The following is a 26351-nucleotide window of genomic DNA, read 5'->3' as shown; positions in this document are numbered from 1 at the left end:
GGACGGTCCAGTACAATTCCTACGGTTTCCTTTTTTTTCCCAATTTCTCGCTGCTCCGCCTGATGTGCTGTGCAGGTGGGCATCGGCCAGGTGCCTTGGGATCCTTGACAGTGGTGGTTACTCTGGTTACGATGGCAGGGTGACGTAGGGCAGACTAAAATACACTACCTTTGTGCTGAGCGACGTAGTGCCAAAGTCACCAAATTACAGTTCGACCTTTGGTCTCAGTTTTGACTACATTCTGCAGAGAGAGAGGAGGGAGCCCGAGCTGTAGGCTTCTTTATGCAAAGGGTTGTGGAAGTCTGGAAGAAGCTATACCCAATCAAGCTGGCTCAAATCCTTGGATCAGTTAACTTCTAAATGTGAAACTGGCCAGGCGGGCCACATGAACTCCTCTCATTTGTAATCTTTCTTATTTTCTATGAGGCTCCAAAAATGCCGACAACACAGTGTAAATGTGTAATGTCTTCTTGACACAGACTATTATAGGACTTTACAGCAGCACAGCTCTGTACTTTAGAACCCTCCCAGTTCAGTGGGTGTGAAACAAACAGTTATTGTATTGTAAGCATAAAGAAGTGTCTAAACAGGTATAAAAAAGCTGAGTCTTTCCAGAAAGTCAATTCAGCCTTTAAATCTTTGAGCTCTGTTGACATGCAAATATCAGATACTGTCAGACGACAAGACCTGTATCAGTTATCTAACAAAGGAATGACAAGCTCTCTCCCCTAACTGCGCAGTCTGGGAAGATCGTGATATATGATCTAGTGTCTATTACAGCTCTGAACGGGAGCCATCTTTCCAGTGTGATAGTTTATTGACCCTGGAAGTCAGTTATATAGATAAGCCAGGCAGGGGCACTCAGACAGCATGATCGCCGGCTGACAGAAGAGCAAGCATGAGCCTGGAACACACAGGAAGCCAAGGCACAGGAGCCAGGGACCAAGTGACACCGCCCCAGTGGTCCCAGAGTGCCCCAGCCCTGCCAGAGGGCACCAAGGAGCCCCGGTGTCTGAGGCCTGCGGACGTGGAGATGTGCCAGTCCGTTCTGCCCTGCCACGCCAATCACAGGGGCGAGCTGGGGGCTGGACAGCTCCTGAAGTGGATTGACACCACAGCGTGCCTGGCAGGTAAGCCGCAGGGGACCAGGGCTCTCGTGGCTGCCTCCCAGCAGAGTCAGCTCAGGCTTGTACCGATCGAGGGAGAGATCAATGTATCCGACACGCTGAAGATGACACAAACGCACAAGCACAGAATTGCAGGCACTGTTATTTGGTATTAGCAAATATTTTTTCTGTCTGCTTTTGTGTTTTTCATTCATTTTATAAGCTATTATATTATTTGATACATCTCTCCTGCAATGTCTTCTGCACTTATTCATATTAGTTTCATATTACCCCTGTATAAAGGCATCAAAATACTTTGACAGATATTGTTCCTGATACAGTACATAATGGCAACATTCTAGAAATGTCGTTCCTTGAAATGAAATGGAAAGGTGCAAGTTGTTCAGAACTAGACTGTCTTCTGTCTGGTGAATGTCCCTGTTCAGATGCTGTACCCTTACCTGTCTGTAAGGACTGTATGTGAAATTCACCTTTTTTTAACAGAGATAAACAGAATGTTTGCTTAGTTTTGCTTAAAGTGCTTAACACTGTATCAGTTTGCAGGTTTTATGAAACTGAAATGCTGAAACATTTCTGAACTCCGTTATTCAAATGCTGGCATCCCTGTGGAGAGTTTATCTGGAGTCTGGCTTTAACAGAACTACAGGCAGTGTGCTATTCAGGCTATGGATTTTTTTTTCAATCTCTTCCACACCTAATGGGAAATAAAGACTACTGATGTTTTTGAAGTACATCACAATTGTTTCTTTTCCAAATTCAGGCCACATGTTAACAGCTGGCAGTGACAATGTCAAGCTTTCATATTACACAGAATGCTAACAATATAGATTCAAATTGCATTTTTTTCCTGTCAGTTCCAATAATGATAGCTGCCAGGATTTCCCTATTGAAACTAAAGAGTCTGGATACACTCAATTTCCATACAAACTATTTTTATCAATTCAACACAAAGCTTTACAGGCGTTTTACTGCTCCCTGACCTTCTGTTATTGAAAAAAGCAGCTTCCATAAGAATGTGGAATAATACAGCATGTTCTTATTAACGAGAACTGCCTCAAATTAGTTCCCCATGAGAGGGTTCAGGAATTTATCCGTGGTACCTGTCTTTAAATGGTGTCTGGTTATTCTCTTTTTAATTTTATTCAGATATGAACATCAGCCTGTGCACTTACTGATTATGTACTGATGGTCTTTCTTCTATATTCTAAAACATACAATATCTGTACTGTATAGATGTGCTTATGTACTACAGTATATATGATGGAAGAAAGGGCTACAGTACTTTCATTTTCCTGTTTGAAGAATACCAAACTACTGTACTGTATGTTTCCTAAATGATAGGTCAGATATGTTGCCACAGTGAAGATAACAGTAAGATACATTTAACTTTTATCACAGCAACTAGTATTGCACTTTTAAATTCAAATTAAACAAGACACTAATATTTACAGGGAGACTGATGGTACTGGCTGGTCCTTCAGGAAGTTTTGTTTTCCCTCTCCCTTATAGGTTTTTGTTTTTCTGGATGAAAATTGAATAGATCTGAATAATATCTATTGTTCTGAAAGTTCTCAGTGCAGTACTTTGCTATGGAGAGCACTACAGTCATTGATTGTTCTGCTTGTTGCAGTCTATGCTTGTAACCTATTAACAGCATGTTAGAAAGACGTGTAAGAAGCCCATCACCACTATAAAAACAAGGCATTCCTGAAAACCTGGATAGATCCTTCCCTCTTCTAGCTCAAGGCATGGAAGTACACATCACTTGTAAATGTTCAATGAGCACGTTTACTGTACCTTAACCCACCCGTCCTTCTGCACGGGTCTGCCAGGGAAACCTTCTTCTGGTCCCGATGAAGACTGAAATCAAAGTGCTGTTTTATAAGCTATGCTAACTTTATGAAGCGAATGTAGTTCTCATGGTGGATGAGATGCAGTGTGGGAACCAAAATGTGTCACGGGTGTCGGAAGGGACGAACCGCGGAATGGCAGGAGAGCGAAAAAGACCCTCTCCGTAGCGGCGAGACGGGGGTTAGCCCGGGCTCAGCTGTTCAGGAAATGCCGTATAGAAACCTATGGCCTCAGGTAGCGGATGTGGGGCGACCTGGTGCTAGGCGGGTTTCAGGACATCCGAACCTCACAGCTGAGCGAAGGAGCAGAGCAGAAGCAGGAAGTAAACAGGCTACACAACAAGACACACCAGAAAGACATGAATAATTACAGGGAACTAGGAACAGGAGAGAAGTACAGTAGAGCACCCTCGAGGTGTACTGGGCGTGACAAAATGAAGAGTAATTGTTCTGGAACACCTGTCCTGCAGAGTTTTTTTGCGTTGGTAGCAGTGTTTGTCTTTTTGCATTTTCACTGGTACGGTAGGTGTGCTGTGACCTAGCCAATCTCAGCTCATTGGATCGATTCCCAAGGCTCTGAAGTCATTAATAGCAATGCAGAACGCACACAGCCAGCACTGTTGTCATGTTGAACTCTCAGTTCATACAGTACATGCATACTGAGTGTTAAAAACTTCAGATCTGTCCAGACGTACATACAGTGCTTAGGACTGTACTTTGGTGGAAAGGCCTGAATGAAATGGGAGAATATGTGTGTACCAAACAAATCATTAATATACATTTTACGCAATGTATGATATAGCTCTTACTGTTCATCTAAAATTTAAGTGCAGTAATGACCTGCTGTTACCTCATGATTTCTCTGATACAGGAGTGAGCTGTCTTCAGGGTGAAAGGAGCATGTTTTGATATGTGAGAATATAAATGATTTACATGGTCCTTAGAGTTTCACTCTTTACTTTTATCAAAGGCCGTTTTCTGCTCCAGTTCATGTGATAAAAACAGATAAATAGATAAGACTGCCCATGCCGCATGTTTGTAAACAGGCTGTCAGGGTGGAAAGGAGGGCAAAGTCTGAGAAAACTGAAGAAGGTGAATGGGAAAAATGTAAGGAAGCTGGATGGGTTCATTTGTGTGCATAAATAAATCACAGTCATGTAAAAAACACATCAGAGCATCACACAGTCCTGCATTAAAAATCTTGCTTTATTTGTATTTTGCTTGTTGCTGTTGTTTTAAATATGTGCTGCACTATGCTGCCTTGGACAGTGCCTTTAAAAAATATTCAGGCCCTTGCTGTGGTGTCCTGTTTTGTGAAGTTACAAAAAGATGTCTACACATTTTTTTTACTTGATATTTTATTCAGAACCTGAACTCTCAAGCCAAAGACCTCTAAGGGTAAGATGACAGTGACTGTCAGCAAAAGCTAAAGAGAAAAACCCTTGAAATACAGTATGTTGATCCAACGCTGTATGTACTGTTTTCAGACCTGTGAACTCAGTATTTGGTGCAGGACCTTTGGCGACAGTTACAGCCGCAGGTCCTTTTGAGTAAGTCTCTACCGCACACTGAACTGAATACGTTGCACACAGAACTGGTGCGATTTTTGTCCATTCCTCATGATAGACTGGCTCACGCTCTCTCAAATTGCCTGAGAATCACTGATGCATGTTCAAGTCCTTCCACAGATTCTGACTAGGAATCAAGTCAGGACTTTGACTGGGTCACTCAAGGACATTCAGTCCTGTGTAGCTTTGGCCCTGTGCCTTAGATCATAGTCCTACAGGAAGGTGAGGCTTATGTCCCAGTTTGAAACAGGTTTCCCTCTAGGATTTGGCAGTACTTTGCTCCATCCATGTTCCAATTAGCTTTGCCAAGCCTGGGGTGGCAGCCTAAACTAGACAGTACGGAAGCACCTCCCACTTCTTAGTGACTGATTTCACCTTGCTCAAAGAGATATGAACCATTTGTAAATGCTTTATATCCTACTTCTGATCTGTGCCTTTATACAACTTTATCCCTGAGTTGTTTTAAAAGCTCCTTAATGTTCTAGTTGACTCTGCTTATAATTCACTAGCTGACTGAAGGACCTTACAGAGACATGTCAGTTTATTTTGAAAATGTGACCCACCATTATTTCATACAGTACAGTACTTAGCTAACTGTGTGGCTCGTTAAGATAGTTTTGTGCACCAAAATAAATGTACGTAGCAGTCATGGCTTTTCCATTTTTCTTTCTTAGTAATTATTTAAATCTTTATTTTTGTTTTTTGCTCTGAATGTGTGGAGTAGGTTGTGTGTCTATGAAATATTAATGGTTGCATCAAAGTATTTAAAGCAACAAAATGTGAAAAGTGGGCAAGGGTCTGAGTAGTTTTAAAAAATACTGTGTACTACTGCAGTTTGGTGTGAAATGATGTTGAATAAGCTTTCATCATGTTTTGCTTTCTGGGCACTCTGGAGTTTTTCTCTGTGTCAACACTGAAGAACAGAGAAGTAAATTCCAGTGCTTTGGTGTTGAGTCCACCCTTCATATTAATGGATAACTCCCAGGTCTTATTGACGTTTGCTTGACCTCAGTGCTCGCTTTCTTTTTGAACTTTTCAGAACATGATGCTCTGTGTCCCGCAGTGTAGGGCAGCCACCTGTGCTCTCTCTGGCTGTTTACAGGACACTGACTTATCGGCCATGACGCCAGTGCGTCTGTGGGACCCTTTTCCAAATTGCCTCAGATCTGTCTTTGATTTCTTTGATTTGCAATGTCTTGCAATTTTGTTTCACTGACCCCTAAAGTTTCATTGCCCTCTAAAATGGTTAATCCTTGAATCGACAAAAGCAGAAAAACAGTCTATTGTTCACCAAATGAAAAATAATTAATTAATTTGCACGCCTTTTCTTTTTGAAATAGGTTATTTTTTCTTTTCTTTTCTTTCATTTTGAAATAGGGACCAAATAGGTTCAAAGGTTTCAGGCTGCCTGCTTTTTTGTGGAAAGCACAATTTATAAGAGCACTGTACAGTACCACTGCATTACATACACTTATATCTTCACAAATACCACAAGCAGGCACAATTGCGTTTGAAATTAATTTTGTAGAAGATGGTTATAATTATTATTGCACTGTTATCTGTTGATGATCTACTGTATGTAATCACTTCCTTAATTAGACGGTCTTATCCTGTAGCTCTCTGTGCTAGGGATACTAATGTAATGACAATTCAAAATAACTTCCGCTAACTACCATCATTTACATTATAACAGGTCATATTTATCTTGTTACAGGTACATACAGTACAGAGGGTAAGACAGTTATGAAAAGTTATTCCTTGCAGTACTTTTGCATTGCTATTGTCTTCAAAGTGACTAATTTATTTGGCTGACAGTCGCTAAAGTGCCTTGTAGAGACTATGGATGCATTCTGATTAAGAAATGCATAATAATATTGCAATATGTATGTTTCTGTTTGGTAATTCTACTGTATGTGATTGTACAGATACATAGATATATATATATAGATATGAAACAGACAAAGCAACATTTTCAGGAGGGACATTCCCAGTCTTCAGATGCATTGTAGCACACGAAGATGTCATTAGTCCAGAGACGACTGACTAGTCTCTACAAGGCACTAGATACTTTCCCAGGCTCAAAAGAAAGTCTTACACTACTGAACAGACACCCTTATCCAGGGAAACACATGATCTTCATAAGGTTTTCATGAAGTGCACATACAAAAGGAAAAAACAATACGGTCAAGTAAGAGAAAGATCCAAAAATATTGCAATAAAGGCAAATATAATAACACTAACGGGCTCAGGCTACACTAAGAGTGTGAAAGAACTGAACCTTTTTAGTGTTAAACAGAGAGGACATGGAGTCCTGCTAGCACACAAGATTTGAAAATCTTTAAAGATGTTGACAGACTCAACCCAGCAGAGGAACATGAACCAGAGAGCCCAGGTGGGACTAATAAAATGGACTAAGGTGATTTATTCTTAGGGAAAGTCCTACAAATAATGAGAAACTAAGGAGAAGCTTATTTAATACCGATCCCAGGGGACACTTCTTTACACAAACAGCTGTGAGGGTATAGATCAACCCACCCACCTGTTGCTGAATAAATTGTCAACTAAAAACCAAATGATCTTGATGGACGAAAGTCCTGCTCTTTTACTTGCCCAAGGAGTCCAGATATGTTATGACCATGTTGTGAAATCTCCTCAGTAACCATTTCTACTGTGATAAAAACAAGTATAAAACGTATACAGGATTTATTGCTCAGGAAATTTCAACATTATTCATGCTGTGGTCTAAAGGTTTTAGCTAAAATCATTGTGGAAGAACCTAATATAATTAATCTCTGTGAGCAGAGAAACCTTTAAAAATAATCTTAGGGCATGAGAAAACCAACACATGAAGTTATTTGCAACCTGGTTTGTCCTGCTGTCCACTAGCGTATCCGTGAAAAATTCCTAAAAACAGATTAAAATCTGACACAATGAAACCATATAGAGGGCATGTATAATGCAAGCAAGACCTCACCATATCATGCTGTTGATGTCGTATCTCATGTCCTTAAAATTCAAATGCGTACTTATTGCTGCTGCGCCAAAACATCTGTTTCCTGGTTTACATGTACTACAAATGTCTTCATGTTGTGTAAATGAGTTTTTAGAGGGGTATTGCTAAAATAAAAAAGACTAGATTGTAGAATGCAAGCAAGATTGTAACAGGAGCCGCTTCAGACTCCCGTGTAGTGCGTATTTCGGACCCTGTGCACACGGTATATTCCGGAAGTGACTGGAGTAGGACATCAGGGGAGACACAGCAGGAACAGGACAGGATGACAGACAGGGGGGCGTGACGGCTGTGATCCGGGGCTCTGGGGGGCGTGGCGCGGGCGAACAAGTCCAACACCGTCCAGAAAGGGAAACCGGGGCGCAGTCCATAATCCGAAACCAGGAGGTCCATCCAAGACAAGGACGATTAAAATCACCGGGAAGGTAGAAGACGATCAGGAACACAGAGGTTAAAAGGATAACGAGGCCAGGCGCTCCGAGCCCCGGACCCAGACGGTCAGGACGCTGGGGTGAGGCCTATGCCATCAGGTCATCCTGGCCCCGCTGGTGGGCTGGCTTCCGGGCGTCCGTCTTCCATAGCTGAGCCGAGAGCTACCGAAACACCACACTTACATAGTAAACAGCAGACAGGGGGCAGGTGCACATCATAACAAAACTAAAATAGTGCCCTCTAGAGGAGGGATGACGATCGTGACAAAGATTATATAGTACTGTATGTGGGAGCGGGCATAAGCAGTTTTTCTCACTCTACACATCTGCTACAAATACAGCACTGTACTGTGTTCTTCAGTTCAAAGAAATCCACCTCCTGGTCTCCTGTCCTGTATTTGACAGTGCATGAACAAGGCTCACCTAATTGGCACAATGGATTAAGCGCAAGTGTGGCAAACCTGAAACTCAATTATTTCATTCCGTTTCACAGACAGATGGTGACGAGCTTCAGGCTGTGGTAATGAGGCCGTATTAATAAATCTCGTGTACTGTGCCCGGGTAATCTGGATCTTTTCCTGGTTTTATTCCAGCGGAGAAGCATGCTGGAGTGCCTTGTGTTACGGCTTCGATGGATGACATACAGTTTGAAGAAACCGTGAGGTACAGTACTTATTTACTCCCTGCTTCAAGAGTACAAAAGGAAACATTAGGCAAAAAACAACAACTGGTCTCTCCAGAATTCTTTTTTTCTGGGGGATGAAAATGAGAATGATATTAATTTTTCAATCAATTCTTATCTCAGTTTTGATTCGCAACATTGATTTGAAGCAACAGATGTTGGTAAAAACTCACATAGTAAATTTTTATGTGATAATTTACAGAAGGTACAAACACCACTTTAAAAAAATATCTGATAGAGTTATCAAAACGTGAAAAGAGTTACGTTATGTTCCAAACTCACTGGTGAATTTCTTATAAATGTGATATAAATGTATGATGTATGACAATAATATGTTTAAGTAGCAGTGCATGTTCTTGTTATGGACTAATAATCCTCTCTTTGCTGTTTGTAGAGTTGGGCAGATTATCAATGTTAAAGCCAAAGTGAACAGAGCTTTCAACAGCAGTATGGAGGTAAGTGGTTGTTTCAGAGGAGCCTGACTGCTGCTCCACAGTTGTCCTGGGTTCCTCTCAGGGGTCACATCAGGCTAAGACTGATGTCACATGTTCACTCAGCCTTTCTTTTCTCATTGGGTTCTCTAGACATAAAGGACACGGACAATTCCTCAAAGTGAGGTGAACATTTATTCTGAAAGGGAAATGAGATCAAATCAAAGCAAACAGTACAAAGAATCACAGTAATCCCATCTATACTTTCTTATTCATTTAAGCAAAAAAAGTGCACAATGTAACAAAATGAAAAATGGCATACACCTGTGTACTGTATATGACTGTTTCACTATTCAGTCAGCTACGGTACATCATGCTGATGAAGTGCAAGTGTAAAACAGCTGTCTGTTGTTGATAACTTTGACTTCTTATTTGTATAGGACGGAAATAGAAGTTTTAAGTTGCAACATAGTAAGAGCTAATTAGAATCCATGCTGCGTCCCATATTAATTAGCATATGTAACACATATGTTGATATAATGTTCCCTGATTTGTTGCTTTTGGTCTTTCTTGTGGGTAATTTTGTGAACAAATTGTAAAACAAAAATGGCTAAAAACATTCACACAATTTATCATATCATATTTCTAGATCATTTTTTCACTTGAAGAACTGCAGACAACCCCCGATCAGACTGAGATTATTAATTTCGATGTTTTGCAACTGAAGAAATTAAACGGAAAACAACAACAAAAAGTCTACCCCATCCCACAAAATCCTTGGTACCCTCTTCCCGGGTTTCCAGACGAAAGTGCTGTGATGGCTCAGTGGCTGTTGTGCTTTGTGTGTGCAGGTTGGCATAAGGGTGTCTGTACAGGATGTCCAGACTGGCATTCTGAAGCAGGTCTGCGTGGCATATTCAACGTTCGTGGTGAAGCCAGTTGGATCCCAGAAGGTGAGACAGCCAAGTGCCATCACATCAGTTCCATGATCTCACAAGTTGTTTCTAGACCGAAAGCAGAAATCGGCGGGCAGTCTGAACAGAACAGAAGGGGTACTGTACGAGAAACATGGGAGACACAGACCTCTGTTGCCCCCAGAGGAAGCCCGGAGAGCTCAGGCCTGTGTCTGTTTCAAGGCCTGCCGATGAGCAACACCACTTCCAAGGGTTTCCCTCTGACTCGGCGCCCCACTGTCAGGCAATAGTCACTGAGCAATTGCCATACTCTCATCGGACATTGCGTATTTCCATGAGTGGGAACTGAACGCCGGACAATGGCAGCCACAAAGCCACAAGGGAGTAAGATCTCTTGCGATAGTGGAGGCACGAGTACCATTGCTAGTAGATCAGGAGTAAATTGTAGTCATTTATATTTTTCACTGGGACAACACAGGAACTTTTCATGCTGAATTCTGAATCATACCGCTGTCCGGAGTCTTTGTTTTCTTTCAGAATGAGCCCCATAAGGCACGGACAGCTGCGCTCACGTAGTGTACGGAGCGAGCCTGGCGATATCGCGCAGCCCCCACCAGCGGTTTCAGTGCGGCCGGCTCCAGTTCTGCGCAGTGATGCGTTTTTCCTGTGCCGTTGAAGGTCAGCCTGGAGCCGGTGGAGATCCCCAGCACGGCAGAGGAGCAGCTGGAGCACTCCCTGGCCTCAGAGAGGAGGCGGCTCAGGCTCTGCAATGAAGAAGGCTTCAACAACTTAATGCACGACAGCCACTTGCTGAGAGGTAACGAGAGAGAGAGAGTCTTTATTACCCCTGGGGAGTAAGCTGTTTTACAGCAGCAGCGTTGGTGTACAGACAGACAGAACAGAAGAAAAACAAAACAATGAGGAATGAATGAGGACTTAAATCTGTTGGTTCTGGAGTTGGGGAGTAGAAATCTCTGTTCTGATGGGAGTAACTGGAAATGATTTAACAAGGGGTGTGGTGTATAATGTATAAACAAGTACAGTACTTGCAAAATTATTCAGACCCTCACACACTTTTCACATTCTGTGGCTTTAAAGCCTGTAGTGCACATTGAAGTAGCGTTTAATATTTGTTCAGGAACAAGAAAAGGTTTATTCCATGCCGAAAAGGAAAGAAAAGAGACACAACATTTTGGCTGCGGAGCCTTCATCAGGTGTCACTACACAACCAATACACAGCCTACCTCTGTTAGGTACATAACCTACTCCACACATTCCACAGCAAAAACAAAAACAAAAAGAAAGAAGTAAACAGATAAGTAATGTGAAAGCAAAATGGAAAAGTCATGATTGTGAAACAACCCATTGTTGTGGTAAACCTAAATTATTTCAGGTGCACAAAATGATCTTAATGAGCCACCAAATTAGTTGAGTGGCCTCTGCTGGTATATATGAAAACAGTGGTTCACACGATTTCAGAATACTTTATATATATATCTGTCTTTTATAAGGTCCCTTAGTCAGTTAGTGAATTTCTGCCAGCAGCCATGTCACCCTGCAGTGCTCATCAGACAGGCCCACTGAAGCTCAGCAGGTGTGAGCCTGGTCAGTACCTGGATGGGAAACCTCCTGGGAAAGACTAAGGCTGCTGCTGGAAGAGGGGTTAGAGGGGCCAGCAGGGGGCGCTCACCCTGCAGTCCATGTGGGTCCTAATGCCCCAGTATAGTGACAGGGACACTATACTGTAAACAAGCGCCGTCTTTCAGATGAGACATAAAACCGAGGTCCTGACTCTCTGTGGTCATTAAAAATCCCAGGGTGTTTCTCGAAAAGAGTAGGGGTGTTACCCCGGTGTCCTGGCCAAATTTCCCATTGGCCCTTACCAATCATGGCCTCCTAATAATCCCCATCTATGAATTGGCTACATTACTCTGCTCTCCTCCCCCCCCCCCTCCTCCCAACGGCAGGCGGAGCGACGCGCTGGTTGGAGTATTCTCGGTCGCATTTAATGGCAACGTCAGCTCAAAGATTTGATTCAAACCACCAAATGGAGACGGGCGTGCCGACAAGCGGACCCTGCTGATGCAGGATTAACGCTAGGGTGAGAGAGAGAGTCAGTTAGTGAATTTCAAGCAAAGAATCAACAAAGAAGGACAAGGAGCCTTCTCAACAACTCAGGGATAAATTTGTACTGGGTTAAGGCACAGATCAGAAGAACAAAAACATTTTAAAGACCATTAATACTGCGCCTCTTTCAGCATGGCAAAGTCATGATAAAGATACCGCTTAGGTCAGGCAGATTCTCCACACAAAGAAGCAGGCAAGGAGGAGGCTGGTTAAACCTCATGCCACCATGAGGCCAACATTGACTTTGAAAGAGTTACAGAGTTCAGAGGTCACGCCACAAAGAGAAATGTTTAGGAATGAAAAAAAAACCTCTCAAAACTTAAACTTTAACAAATCACCTAAGTAAAACTGCGAACAAGCAGAAAAGGTTTTGTGGTTAGACATGACAAAACTGGAACTTTCTGATCTAAAAGCAAAATATTGCGTCTGACACAAACCCTCAGCACACACTATCCCTACAGTCAAACAGGGTGGTGGCAGCATTATGGTATAGTTCTGCTTCTCATCAGATGGGACTGGGCACATTGTCAACACTGATGGGGCAAATCACTGGAAAATGCGAAGCTGCCTTTGGCAAGACACGGTACATAGACGTTTTGGTGTTGCTTTCAAATTCAAATGTGTCATTGGACAAGACCTAATCCTAACTCTCATCTCTCAGGTGCCATGCTCGTCCCATTGTAGGACCAGTGCCGAAACAGATCAAGTAATCCAAGAAGTGTCATAAGTGTTGCCTAGGGGGATGAGTAAAATATTTCAGTATCCACGTTTTAGGATCCATGCAGAGTATATTTATTTTTTTCTTACTTAGGAAATTGCATAAGATAAATGATCCATTGGACTAACGCCCAGGTGTTAGACTGAAAACACCACAATGAACATTAGTACAAACCCAGACTGAGACTGAAACTCATGTAATACAAGTGACTTGTCTGAGAAGCCTTGAAGTACTGCTCTATCAGTGATAGTTATCTTAAGGTTTAGGGCTATAACCTGAAATCTGTCCCTCTAGGAAGACTGACAGACACATCGCTTCATTTTTGTTCTGACAGCGACGGGGCACACACTGACCTCCTACCTCTGTTGAATGCCCCAGAGGTGTACAAACAGGCTCTTCATATAGAAAATAATAACGTTGCTGCTACTACCTCAGCACAAAATAGGATAGGCTCTAAGGGGTGATCAGCAGTAAAGTCATTTTCACAAAAATAGGAACCTCTTAAAAGGAATTAAGACCTCGTTTCCCTTTTGTTTCACTACAGATGCAGCTAACAGAAAAGACAGCACGCTGAAATCAACAGAGAGCACTAAAGTAGAGAGCATCGAGCTCGTCCTGCCACCACATGCTAATCACCATGGCAACACTTTTGGTGGGCAAATTATGGCCTGGATGGAGAATGCAGCTACTGTCGCAGCAAGGTATTTGAGTCATCCCAGTGAGCTATTTATAACCACAGTGTCACTGGAGCACAGGGTCCCGTCTCCCTGTCCACATGACTGCTGCAGTTAGGATGTTGCCATTAGTCTTCAGGATACGTCTGATTCCTAATAAACAAAGCAAAAGAAAATATGCCAGAACAGTTTCTCTCCTCCTTTGTTTGTATTTCATGAGCAAAAAGCTGGGGGTTGGGGGCAGGAGGGAGAGTGTGGAGGGAAATGGTGGCTAATTTTCATTCAGTACTGTTGTGTTCATGCAGCTTTCCATAGCAGAAACAAACAAGGAATCACTTTCAGAGTTGTTCTACACACGGGCAACATTTTTAAAAGGTTCAACTTTTCATACTCGCAAATACAGCAAAAGCTTGCTCAACCAAAAAATGAATGATTTTATATGATATTCATTGCCTGAAACTTTACTTTTATGAATCTTTACATCATCTTGTGCCATAAAAATCCCCTTTTGTCTTTCACTTAAGGAATAAGTGGTGAAAGGCTTCTACAGAGGTCTACTACAGAAGAAAAAATAATAAATTCCATTCATATTTAGCTACTCAACAGTGCATGTTGTTTAAGGATGATCAACAATGAAAACGGACTTTTTCGTGGACTTTTTTTTGCACTATCCCTCATTCCAATAATTCCAGTTTCAAGTTTCAATACAAAATGTGGATTCGTTCAATCCGATGTTGTTTGTTTGTTTGTTTCCCAGCCGCCTGTGTGGTTATCCCACCCTCAAGTCAGTCGATATGTTCAAGTTTAGAGGCCCTTCCAATGTGGGCGACCGACTGGTGTTCAAGGCTGTTGTTAACAACACCTTCCAGAAGAGGTATGCTAACCCGAACCCTAGCACTACACCTTCCAGAAGAGTTGTAGACTGGTACTACTACTACTATGTATGTCCCAGAAGAGGTATACTAACCCTGCCCCTGACCCTACACCCTCCATTTAGGAACCTATACCTACGCCAGACGAGGTATGCTAACCCTAACCCTAGCCCCGACACTGACCCTACATTTCCAGAAGGGGGCACTAATCTAAACCTCACCCTAACCCTACACCTTCCATTTAGGGCTAGAGTCAGCTAGAGTCAGCTAACCCTAATCCTACAACTTGCAGAACCTTAGCCCTAACCCTAAACCCCTACATTCCAGAAAAAAAGTGTGCTGCCGCAAATATTCTAATGAAACTTTGTGAACCATAGATGGGTTTATGTCTGGGTTCTTCTTTCAGACCAGATACTTAGATGAGCCTTCTTGCTTATTTATCCTTTTTGTGAGAAGCATGCTTCTGCTGTCTCTTTCCTTTATCCCATTATTTCCATCTATTGTGTGGGTTCCAAGAGGCCGAGGAAACACGTTTTAGCACAGATGTCCAAATCCCACTTTCACCTGTGTGGCTTTAATCTCACAGTATTGATCCTGATCCTTTTGCCTTGACCAGACAGAACGATTAACCCCTTAAGATACAATGTCCATTTCTCTGGTTGCATTTCTGGATTCAGAGTCGTAAAAATGAAAAAGGAGTTGTACACTGTCCCCCCAGCTTTGTAAATCTCTGCTGTGATTTGACCTAGTTGAGGCAGACACTGCCATTCATGACCTTGCTGATGTTCTGGTAGACCAGTTCACACCCTACAACTGTGGGAACAGCAGTTGCAGAGGTGGGGCAAAGTTCTGAAAGCTTGCGTTTTATATACAATACTGCCTGTTGGCCCGTGTGTCTGCAGTCTGGAGGTGGGAGTGCGAGTTGAAGCATATAACTGTGAGGAATGGAATCAAGGGAGACCCCGGCACATCAACAGTGCGTTCCTCATCTACAACATCTCCAGCGACCAGGAACAGACGCAGACCTTTCCTGATGTCAAGTACAGCACGAAGGTAATTGTCTCCTGCGTCCCTTGGCATGAGAAACAAGAGACATGCTTTAGTGGCCTTCAAGAAAAGGGAGAGTAGGAAAGGTACATGGTTTGAGAGTGAGAAGGAGCAAGAATCTAGAATGAAAAGATTCCATTCAACTCATCATAGTGCAAAGTTCCCTGGGGGACCCTGCGTCTTAGCAGTAGGTCTTTTTATAGGTGGACCCCAGGACAACTAACGCAGTCGTCAGGTCCAAAAAGAGTTTTCTTCATTTACAGTGCTGGTAACACTAAGCAAATCAAACAAATACCTTGCTCCTCTTTCGGCTTGAGCTAAACTTCTTCAGGCACCTCTTTAGGTCAATATTACCAGGGAGCTAAGATGCCTACTGGCTCAAGAAATCATTAATGTCACACAGACTGACAGGTTCACTGTACCACACGACTTCTGTCATCCAACCAACACAGGGTCCTCTATCCTCTCCTATCTCAAGGCTCACATTAAAAACAGACCTCTAGTCCCACAGTAATTCTCTCCGTCCTTCACACCTCAGCTTCCTGTTTTCAAACTATTACCTGACCAATCACTTTCCAGCTACTGGTCAGGTGACTGCAGGACGTTTCCCACAGCTTTCTGGGGAATGCAGTTAAGGTTACAGCTGTCATCACGCCTATCCCTGTCATCCTCAAAATAGGTTACTATCAGGTCGACAATCCGGGTCACTGAAACACAGGTGTTTTGGTAGATCGTGGTACAGTACAGTAAAATTCAGAAATTTGACTAAGAAATCTGTGGCAGTCATTAAGCACTCAATGGGTTGCTTTGTGCCTGTAGCAGTTCTCATCACTTTTTTCATGTTTGAGCCCATGTTCTGATTGAGTATTTTAAGAACTAAACCGATAACAGTGCTCCACGTTGTCAGGATCCAAGCAGCTCCTGCTGGCCCAGTGATGATGGCCAATGGAAATCAGTCTGTTCTGCTTGATTGTATTGCGTTTCATAAATGATTGCTGTACTTTTATTGTAAGCACATCACGTCAAACACAGATCAAACTGTTTATCCAGAAAAGGGGTTTTCCTTTTTCACCCGCGGTTGCAATTCTCCTGACCGATCGTTCGGCTTGCAGGAAAACCAGCAGAATCCCAGTCAAGCTTTTCGGTTTGTTTTGTATTGAAGGATGGGGAGAGAAGATATCTGGCAGCAATTGTACGGAAAAGAATCCGTCTGGCCAGGTACTGCACCCTTCTTTGTGTATTTCTAATGCACTAATTGCTGATTTACATCATGTTGAGATCATTGTCAGCCCAGAGGAAGAATAATTGAGAAGTGGGAAAATGTCTTCCTTAAGACGCCCACTTTTTATTCTGGTCATTCTTGTGGTGCCTTTGCACTTGTATTTCAATGAGTTATGTGCCTTCTTTTTTCATTTTACATTTCGTATTAATCTATGAAAATCTGGACTTGTCGTCTATGTGTTGTCTAAGGGGAGTTCCGGTTGACTGTTCACTTTCCAGCTGCTGTAGTAGCAGTGGTGGCACCAAGAGCAGGAGGAGGAATCCTCCAGTGAAATTTTACTCAACCAAAAATTTCCTCTAAGCTTCCCCTCCCAAAGAAAAGAGAACATGGGAACCCCTCCAGGCTTTGAAAAACGTGGGATGCCTTGCCGGTTTGCACCTGCTGACAAAGCCAAGAAAAACCCTGTCTGGAGCAATTCTGCCCCCTGCTGGGTGGGGGCCGGTGTTTCTCCTACCATAGCAGGCAATAGTTTTAGTCTAGTTTTAGAAATTCCATTTCTGCCTGAAAAGCACAGTGAGGGGTTCTGTTGTGTTCCCGTAGAAAGCACATCTTATCACACAAAGAAGAAGAGTCACTCTCTGTTCCCTGGGACAAAAATAATCAGGTAAATAAGCTCAGTATCTTCATTTCTTTTAGGCTGTTTAAGTGTTTAACATCTTTATTGACTTTATTTTTAGGCCTTTTGTCTTTAGGCTTTGTACAGGACATCACACTGCTTAGCTACACTTTAAAATAGGAAGTCTTCCATTTCCTTAGCCATCTTTCACTTTACCATTGAAGAAATTAATGTAACATTCTTCACTAATTCAGTATGTAGAAGAATAAATGATCTCCTGTTAGAGGACCGTGGCATCTTTACCTGGTAAGAATCGTTGGGCTAGTGTTCTGTGGTTAGGGATCTCCTGTTGCTGCTGAGACTCCCTGCCTGCTGGTTGTAATGAAGATCTTCTGTGGAAAGGCAGTGTTTGGTTTTCACCACACAAAACCTTTCTCAGTGTGGCCAAAATGTTCAATTCTTTACAGCTGTTGCAGTTCCAATATCATACAGATGTCTCACCATCTCCCCCATACTTCCACCTTCCAGGTGTATCTGGGCTACAAGAATGTTGCTGCTCTCACTGTTCTGGCAGGAAAGCAGGAGTGGGAAATCAGCAGTTTGCAGCCCAAGGTACGAGATCTCCAGGAAAGGGTGGACCAAGGCTGGGAAATTGACTTGACTGCACAGTTTAAACAGTGGCAAACAACAACAAGAGCATCGAAATCTACATTTACATGTTTTAATTCTTATGTTCAATTTATTCATTGAATGAATATTAAATGGTACCATATACAATACTGAACAAATGTGACCAATCATCATGGCATGAAAGACTTGGTACCTAAACAAACGGTGTAAACCCATCAATAATATAAAAACTGGAAAAAATGAGTAGAAAAAAAAGTAAACCAGAGATCTAAGCAAAGACAAAACAAAAAATAAAAAAAATCAAAGATTTTTTTAATTGTTAGAGTGAGATAATAGTCATTGTAACGGACTCAGTGCTCAGAATGAGTTACAGAAGAGATGTGACCCCTCCTCTGAAAGCTAGACAGTGTAGGCTCCTGCCAGAGCAGAGGACCTGGTCTTGTGGAGTGGTGGAGCTGTCTGCCATCCCCCGGAAGTGGTCCTGTGTGTGTTTGGAGCTTACACTTGTCACGTATACTGTACATTGTCTCAGTGTTGAGAAGACATTTGGGAACCCAACAGGTTAGTTCTTTTATGTTTTGGACCTTAAACGTAATTAGATGGAGATAACCTCAATAAATGTATAATCTTAATAATCCAACAGTAAATATCCTTCTGGGAATAAGTCTGTGAACCCTTACGTTCAGTGAGTGGTGTCACCTCCTGAAGTAGCAATGATTTCACTAGACATTTCCTGTTACTGTTTATCAGGCTCTTGCATTGCTTTTGGGGAATTGCTTCCTACAGGATTGTTTAGGGATTATTGAGGGGTTCCTTGCATGAACTTCTTCTGTCAGAACATTTCAATGGGGTTTAAGTGCAGACTTCGACTTGGCCAATCCAAAATACAAACTTCCCTCTCCTTCTTCGTCTACTTCAGGCATTCTGATTGTAGATCTGTTTGTATGTTTAGGATCATTGTCTTGCTGCATGGCCCACTTCAAGCTCAGCTTTAGTTGACTAATGGATGACCCGATATTCTCCTCCAGACACTGTTGATTGGCTCCATCAATGATGGCAAGCTGTCTGGGTCCAGAGGCAGCAAAGCAGCAGAAACCACGGTTCTCCCTCCACCATGCTTGACAATCAGGATGAGGATCTTCTGTTGGGCGGCACACCACCCATGTCTCAGTGTGGCCAAAATGTTTAACTTTTTACTGGTCTCTTTTTCAGATGTGCAGCATGTGAAAAAGAAAACGAGTAAAAATGTAAGGATGTTGTAAGCAGAGTTATAAAAGCCCCCCCCCCCTTCGATTTATGGGAGGCTGGTCTTCTCTCTGGCTTGTTTGCAGATCCGAATCTTCACGAACGAGGAGGAGGAGATGCTGTCTGTTAAAGTAGAGATGGAGGTGATGGCTCCTGTGTCCCAGACCTTCTCTGTGCTCTCAGACCTGCAGCTCCGGCCCACTTGGGACAGGCACTACGCGTAAGTACTGCAGTGGTCAAGGAGATATGAGAGAGAGAGAGGGGTGGATGATGACCCTGTTCACACTATAAGGAGCAAGAGCTGTTTCAAACTGAGGCATCACATTCAGGCTTCTCGGTGAGCAGTGGTTGCCCACGAACTCTGAAGACATTCAGATGTTGCCAGGCTGTCATAAGCACACACTGTTGTGTTTATCGGTCTCCTGCGTTGTTGCTGAAAAAAAGTCTGTCATTCCACTAATGGATTTCATGACATGATAATTTACTGTCGGATCAATCAAGTCTGAACTAGGACTGACAGTTGTGCTAGGAGTTTGTCCCAGTGGCGTGTGTGTGTGTTTAGTCCCAGGATTAAGTATTTGTGTTGTTTGGAACACATACAATATTATACTGTAGTTTCTAATAATTCCAAGGATGTTTGACCATTAGTAGTGGTATTGTTATGTATGTAATATGAAGCACCAGGGAGCTGGAATGTCATAGCCAATGATATTTTCATGGGCAGGTCTCAGGAAAACAGACACAAATGCAGCCGTAAGATTTCAAACAAAAGCCTAGCTCTTCTGGGAGCTAATAACACCCTAACTGCACACAGTTGACAGTTATGCGGCCTGCCGGCTTCCGAGCATAAACTCTTAAGATTCACACAGAATATTGGCCCACACAGGATCTGTTCCCAAAACCCACAAGTCACACAGACTCTCGGTTTCACACAATAAAGTTTCTGTCCATACAGTAATTCCACACGGTGCCTGGTCACTCTGTTACTCAGGGTCCTGTCTGTATCTGTTCCTGTTCCATATAGGTTCTCTTTTTTGCTGATCTCTTCTTATTTGAAGACTCACAGCTCGACACAGGCCCACACTCAAGTCACGTCCTTCTCTCTCTCTGTGCAGAGGATCGTTGCCCACATGGGAAATCAGATGGACACCAGGAGCCTCCGTTTCCTGGCTTTTAAATTGTCACCTGACCAATTGTCTTCTTGCAACTTAAACAGCAAACCTGATTATTCTCTTTGCAGGAGTTGTGAAGAAGTGGAGACTGCTGGTGATGATGAGAAAGTGTATCATATTAAATGCCCCTCAGTGAACAGTGACAGAGGCAGAGACTTTGTGGTACTGATGTCCAGAAGACAGCCATGCAAAGAGGGGTTTGTATTAAGCATTGTGTCTCCTAGCTTCAGTTAGACCTATGCTGAAAGTGCAATAGATTAGCTGTTTGCAATTTTTTTTTACGGTAGGCAAGGCTGTTTCATATACGCATGATCTTCAAAAAATCTGATCTTGATGTCTCTCAATACACATTACACTTATCTTAGTTTTTTGTTAAGATTAAGATTAAGTTTATATTTGGGTGAAGATTTGAGATATACTGAGGCAAACACTTTAAGTAAGCTTTGGGGTTATAGAGACTGATTCCTACAACTACAGCACAGTAATCCCAACTGATTAAGCCATTCTATGAGCATAATATTTAACACTTCTTATCTCAAACTTAAAACGAACCTTGTGAAACTCCATATATGCAGACTTTGAGGAGACCAAAATTCAAAATCCTCAAAGGCATCCAGAAATTCAACCCAGTAGATTTTACTTATCATTGAAATAAATTTCAATGAAATGTAATGCTTGAAATATGTTGTATACAGTACTTCGTCCCTCTCACTATCTTGTGAACGGTTTTGTGAGAAAATACTGCTTGTTCCACGAATCAGACTAAAAGAAGTCTGATGCTGTGAAGAGGGCAGATCATTTAGCTTCCAAGGGAAGTGAATGTGGGTGTTCAAATTGCCAGACCATTTATATCTCAAAGGATGTCTGCAACCAGTGATTGCCTGCAGTATATTAACCCGATGACTCATTTGGAAATGAACTTAACAGCAATAAAGTGTATGAGCCTTATTGTCTTCGTTTGGAAGATGCAGCTTTCTGTAGGAAAGGGAGTTTGCATGACCTAAGATTTGGTCTTCAATTACTTGTGTGTACAGTATTAGTTCAAGATGCAGGTCACTGCCACATTCAGTGCAAACTGATTCAGTGTAAACTGAAAATAAGAATACAAACGCAAATCAGTTATCTAAAGTTTGGTTGAAGATAATCCATGGTGCCTTTGCTCCAATTGCAGCTAGTATTAATGAGCAGCTTTAAGCTGCACCAGTTAAATGAAAATACCCAAATAGAGCCTTCATATAGCCATGCAGTGAGTACCAGAGACAAACAAAATCAGAAAATACCACTCTAAAAGAGTGTCTGAAAGTGTAGGCACGCATCGTTAATCGCTCTGTAATTAACTGCTTTTTTGTGTTATGCGTATGATGCAATGACGCTCTATCTGTACACTCCAGTAATTGGACGCAGCACACTGAGTTGTGAGAGCAGGAGTCAGTCTTCAGTAAGGGCTCTGTGGATCTCTGGCTTTCTCTTACAAATGAGTTTGAGAACATTCTGTCCTTAGCTGGTCTCTCCCCCAGTAAGCTGTTAGAGGCATTGCACAACGAGCAGAGCTTCCTCTTTGAGGGGCTGTGGATTTGAGGGCCAGATTGAGATTTTTTTTTTATTAAATTAAAATATTTTTCCCTTCCTTTTTTTTCCCATTTCCTCTGCATTTCTCACACAAACAGCACCTCTCCACAGACTGGAGTTTTGACTAAACTGTGGGAACAGTAACACCTACTGGCTAGATTTGGTACACACATTATCCTCAAACAATGGTAAAAAAGGGTTCTTCATCCATTCAGTGAACACTATGATGTCCTTTTGCAGTCACTAGTGGACAATTCTGTGCTCTGGATTTGCAGTCCTGTAGGTCTGGTTTTACTATTTAATGTAACAATATCCATTATTATTATTATTATTGTAATAATGACCAAATAATAATTACCTATTTGCAAATGAATCGATTTAGAATTAGCATATACTGCGCATTGCTGTTGCCTGTGACAATCTTCACTTAATAATAATTCAGATTTGGAGTCAGGAAGTTGACAAAATGAATGCCAGTCCATGATTTTGTCTTTTTTTTTCATACTGTATGCATTTTTGTAATTTCACATGCATGTTTATAATCACCCCTGATAATTCTCTGGATAAATATGTTCCTATAATTCAACATGAAATCAGTCTATAATATGGAATTCGTAATACTGTACCATGGTCCAGCATGGTCCTTTTCAGGTTTGGAAAAGGTGAAAGCGTTGTTTTGCACTTTGGTCTCACCGTCGTGAATGTGTCTCTTGGGAAGCTGCTGTTCATTAAAGTCTGCTCTGCTCTTCCTGAAGGGAACCCTACATCATCGCTCTGCGGTCCGTCACTGTGGCAGCTGTGCCTCCGCTGGCTGATCACACCCGCAGTGAAGCTCTGTGCGCAGGGTTCCTCATCAACAGCACTGGCTGCAGCTCCTGCAAGGTGGGCTTCCCTCTCAAGAGAGGTCACTACAGGTCACAGAGAGGTCACTGAAGGTCACAGAGAGGCTGCTGCCGAAAGAGGCACTGTATCTGTAGCCCTGTGCTCCTGCCTGTGTGCTGTGCTTCTACCAAATTCCACTGACCCCCCCCCTTTAAAAAAATCATCTTTAGTTGAAAAGGAGTGAAAGCATCACTATGGAATATTTTAAAACTAAATTCAGACTTCAACACTTGTGTACAGACATCTCTGACCGTGGACACAACAAAGTAACCCATTTTGATGCATATGTACATCATTCTTCAGCCATTATTAGAGTTTAGATTTGAATATGGCAGCGTATGGGTTACAGCAATCAGGTATTACATGTATGACACTGAGAATGATGCATTATTTAGAGCAGCTCTATAAATCTGGGATGTGTTCACTACATGGTAGCATGGTTGAACTTAAGTACTGTCCTTATTTATTTAAAAGAAAATACTGAAAATGTTCCAGGCATAAGACAAAGTAAGGCAAAGAACGAGATAGAAACAAACACCAAGCAGAATGCTTTGCAGAAAAGCCAATATAATGGCACAGTCTGTGCAAACTGTTTTGTTGTTTCAGTACAGCGTACAAGGTTTTGGCCATTCACATATATCAAGAATATATGGACTTTACAGACAATAGGAGGCCAATTATCCAGTCCTGCAGGCTCAACCTGTAGGCAGTCGATCAGAATATACTGTACACCAGTGTTTCCTATTGTCACATCTGAATGTACCTTTCGATAATTTCACCTGCACCATTCAACATTGGTCTGCCGGTAACTCATTTCACCAGGACAACAAAATCCTTCAAGTAACATGGAGACTTTCTACATATTCTTACATTTCTAATGTTAACCTTTTTATACCCATCATACTATATCAGATAATTTTTTTTTCTTCATTGGCTTTTTAGCTGCTGCTGAAACTCAAGGGACAGTGCTATTCAAACATGCCAGTACACATCATATTAACATATGATGACCTTTAACTTGCACAGACATTGTCATGGTATTGCTTTTATACTGTAAATCAATGCCAATTAAAACACCAGCTTTTAATTCCTGCCATTTATGATTTTAATTGCTTCCAGGCTGTAACAAGGCAGTTGTTAGTCTAATCTTGGCTTCTGAAAACGCAACATCAGGCATTTCACTGCTGAAGCTGGACCAGAGACATCAGCTGATTGAGTTGCAGTTGGGCACAGTGGATTTAACGTTTCCCTTTCAAAGTCCACAAAGCACTGTGTAGAGGTGATTGGGGGGTAAGGCAGGTGACTACAATCACAAGGCAAAGATTTTTTTTTAATCTCTTATTGCCACTGGAGCTGTCCCTATTTGTACACAAAGGTCAATGTAACTGGAATGTTTTCATTAACCATTTTTTTTTAAAAAGATTACGGACCTATTTTTGGTTTAACTTTGCACAGCAAAACAGAGTGATAAGGGTTGTCAAATCTCTCTGCAAAGAGCTGTCCAGGGTCCTGAACTCACCGTACAACTACCTTAATCAAGCACTTTACCGTCCTGCATTAATTGCACTACAATTGCGTAAAATGTGAAAGAGACCCATAATACTGACTAAAATAACAGTGATTTGTGTTAAAGCAAATATTTTCAGTTTCAATGAGTATTTTGTTCCAGTATTACTCTTGGATCCACTTCAAAGTGAACTTAACAATGAGGCGGAAAACGTACTTACTAGGGACTGTCTGAAAGATTTAGGTACATTGTAGTACCTTGGTAAGTGCCTGTCTGGCTTAAAAGTGAGCAAAATTAACAATAGTCTTTTGTGCTACAAAAACTGTTTTATTTCCTTTCTGTTCCATGTGCCGTTCTCAGACTGCCAAGCACCACGATTAACACTGCTTCTTGCACCGCCTTCACAGGTCTCGTACTTCAACCAAGTGACATCTGGGGTTTTACCATACATCGCTGGAAACTTGGCTGGCTGGTCGAAGTCTCTGGAAGAAACAGCATCTTCATGCATTGAATTTCTAGAAAATAGTATTAAGAGCACCAGGTTCTGAGGCAGGCTTTAATTCCTTTTCATGCTTTTGGTCTGTGGCTTTCAAAGCCCACACTGCTCCTCTGGCTCCCTCTCAGTGCTTGTGGTGTGGCATCAACAGCTACAGTACATCACTGTGTCCAAAAGTCACGCCTCTGTGTATCAGGGATTGAAACATGTGGAAAGACAGCGCTGTAATGGAAAAGTATCGATGGCCATCCTGTTTGTATAGTCCCTGCAGCAGAAAACCACACAAAGCTTTAAATGTGCGCGGCGGGTGTGTTCTCCACTTCGTCGGACTGCGAGAGCTCTTTTCTTGTCAAAACATTTCATGGGCACACTGTGGTCCATTACCCAAGTGCTCTATGACTACTTCTCTGTTAGAACCACACATCTTCTTAAAAAAAAAAAAATATGTGATTTCAACATGCAGTAAATGGAATAGTTTGCTTTCTGTAGGAGAGGAGCAGCTGGGTCCTTTGGTAGCTACCAGGGTAAGCTGCACTTGTAGCAAATGGAACTGCTTTTCTGGAACATTAGGACACTAAAAACATGCAGCTTTTGGAAAAGCACAAAACATTTGACTACGTAAGAATCCCAGCAATGCAACAATGACTCAGTCTGTCCCTCTCTTAAAGCATGTGTATTTTTGAATACTAGTGTATAACCATCAGGCAACTACCCTAGCACAGGCTTACTACCATGACACACAGATAAGATTAGCTCTGTTTTGGTCTCTTTTGTTTTGGGTCAATAGACAAGCGGGGGTAGCCTTATAGGAAGCTATTTATATACTTGCAATAATACTTTGGATGGCACTGGCAGATATACTTTACTGTAGTCATCTGTTTAAGAGATGCTCTGTTGTTTCAGGCTTACTTTTGCAAAGCCCCAGGAACAGCTTTACACATAAGTTGGAATTTAAGGTGCTACTCCAATTCCATCGGAGAGGCACCTCGGCTTCAGGTCCGCAGACACATCAAGCTGAATCTGAATACGCTTTAAAGAATCCCTACTGCTGATGATGCGATATGTATTTGTGAAACGCATTGTGTGGGGATGTAGTTTAAGGTATTGGTCATTTAAGGCCACAACCAACATTAAGCTGTGTCTAATATGTGCAGTTTTCAGCGCTGCTCAAATGCGAGCCTTACTGAATTACGTCTTGATAACGTCACTTGTACCATACAGGATAACGCCAAAATGCAAAACAAAATGAAGACTGTTCAAATACAGATACAATATATGGGTATAAGACTATTTCCCCACTGGAAGGAAGTTGGAAATATGGAAATGTGTACAGACCAAAACCCATGAGCTTCTGGCTTTTACTAACGACATGTTCCCTGGCAGTGTATAAAAGCCCTCAGATACACATTTTGCCTACATGACATTGGATTTCAGCCATACCTTTAAAAACGTTATTACTAATTCCGATTATTTTTTTCCTTATATAAATGTCTTATATGTTAATATTTGTTTAGAATACAAAATTGTAATGTTCCTCCATCGATTGATCAGAATGATAAAA

General features: G+C 42.0%; 1 protein-coding gene across 3 annotated transcripts; it reads left to right on the top strand.

Annotated features, from left to right (window-relative positions):
• Window positions 1–604: 604 nt before the first annotated feature.
• On the top strand, window positions 605–26350 carry LOC102686048 (acetyl-coenzyme A thioesterase). Of its 3 annotated transcripts, XM_069187502.1 has the most exons (16): window positions 608–1130; window positions 8580–8649; window positions 9063–9123; window positions 9951–10052; window positions 10692–10830; window positions 13403–13559; window positions 14290–14406; window positions 15307–15457; window positions 16614–16669; window positions 17274–17337; window positions 17818–17901; window positions 18948–19166; window positions 19251–19384; window positions 20405–20533; window positions 22661–22787; window positions 24702–26349. In XM_069187502.1, the coding sequence occupies exons 1-16, from the start codon at window positions 899–901 to the stop codon at window positions 24840–24842; spliced, it is 1983 nt and encodes a 660-aa protein (XP_069043603.1). In that variant the 5' UTR covers window positions 608–898; the 3' UTR covers window positions 24843–26349. The 3 variants fall into 3 exon arrangements, with proteins under 3 accessions (XP_069043604.1, XP_069043603.1, XP_069043605.1); XM_069187503.1 differs by lacking the exon at window positions 9951–10052 and having other exon boundaries at window positions 605–1130; window positions 24702–26350; XM_069187504.1 differs by lacking the exon at window positions 18948–19166 and having other exon boundaries at window positions 615–1130; window positions 24702–26344.
• The last annotated feature ends 1 nt before the right edge of the window (window position 26351 follows it).

Source organism: Lepisosteus oculatus, chromosome 3, assembly GCF_040954835.1.
Source record: "Lepisosteus oculatus isolate fLepOcu1 chromosome 3, fLepOcu1.hap2, whole genome shotgun sequence".
Taxonomy (NCBI): domain Eukaryota; kingdom Metazoa; phylum Chordata; class Actinopteri; order Semionotiformes; family Lepisosteidae; genus Lepisosteus; species Lepisosteus oculatus.
Note: the sequence above shows the minus strand (reverse complement) of the source record. Positions and strands in the feature narration are given on the sequence as shown.

Bases quoted from the DNA above. Each gene is read 5' to 3' on its own strand.
- LOC102686048 (XM_069187502.1), top strand. From the start codon at position 899: ATGAGCCTGGAACACACAGGAAGCCAAGGCACAGGAGCCAGGGACCAA. The intron at 14,407-15,306 runs GTATGCTAACCC...GTGTGTCTGCAG, and splicing joins AACAACACCTTCCAGAAGAG to TCTGGAGGTGGGAGTGCGAG. The intron at 17,902-18,947 runs GTACGAGATCTC...ATTCTCCTCCAG, and splicing joins TCAGCAGTTTGCAGCCCAAG to ACACTGTTGATTGGCTCCAT.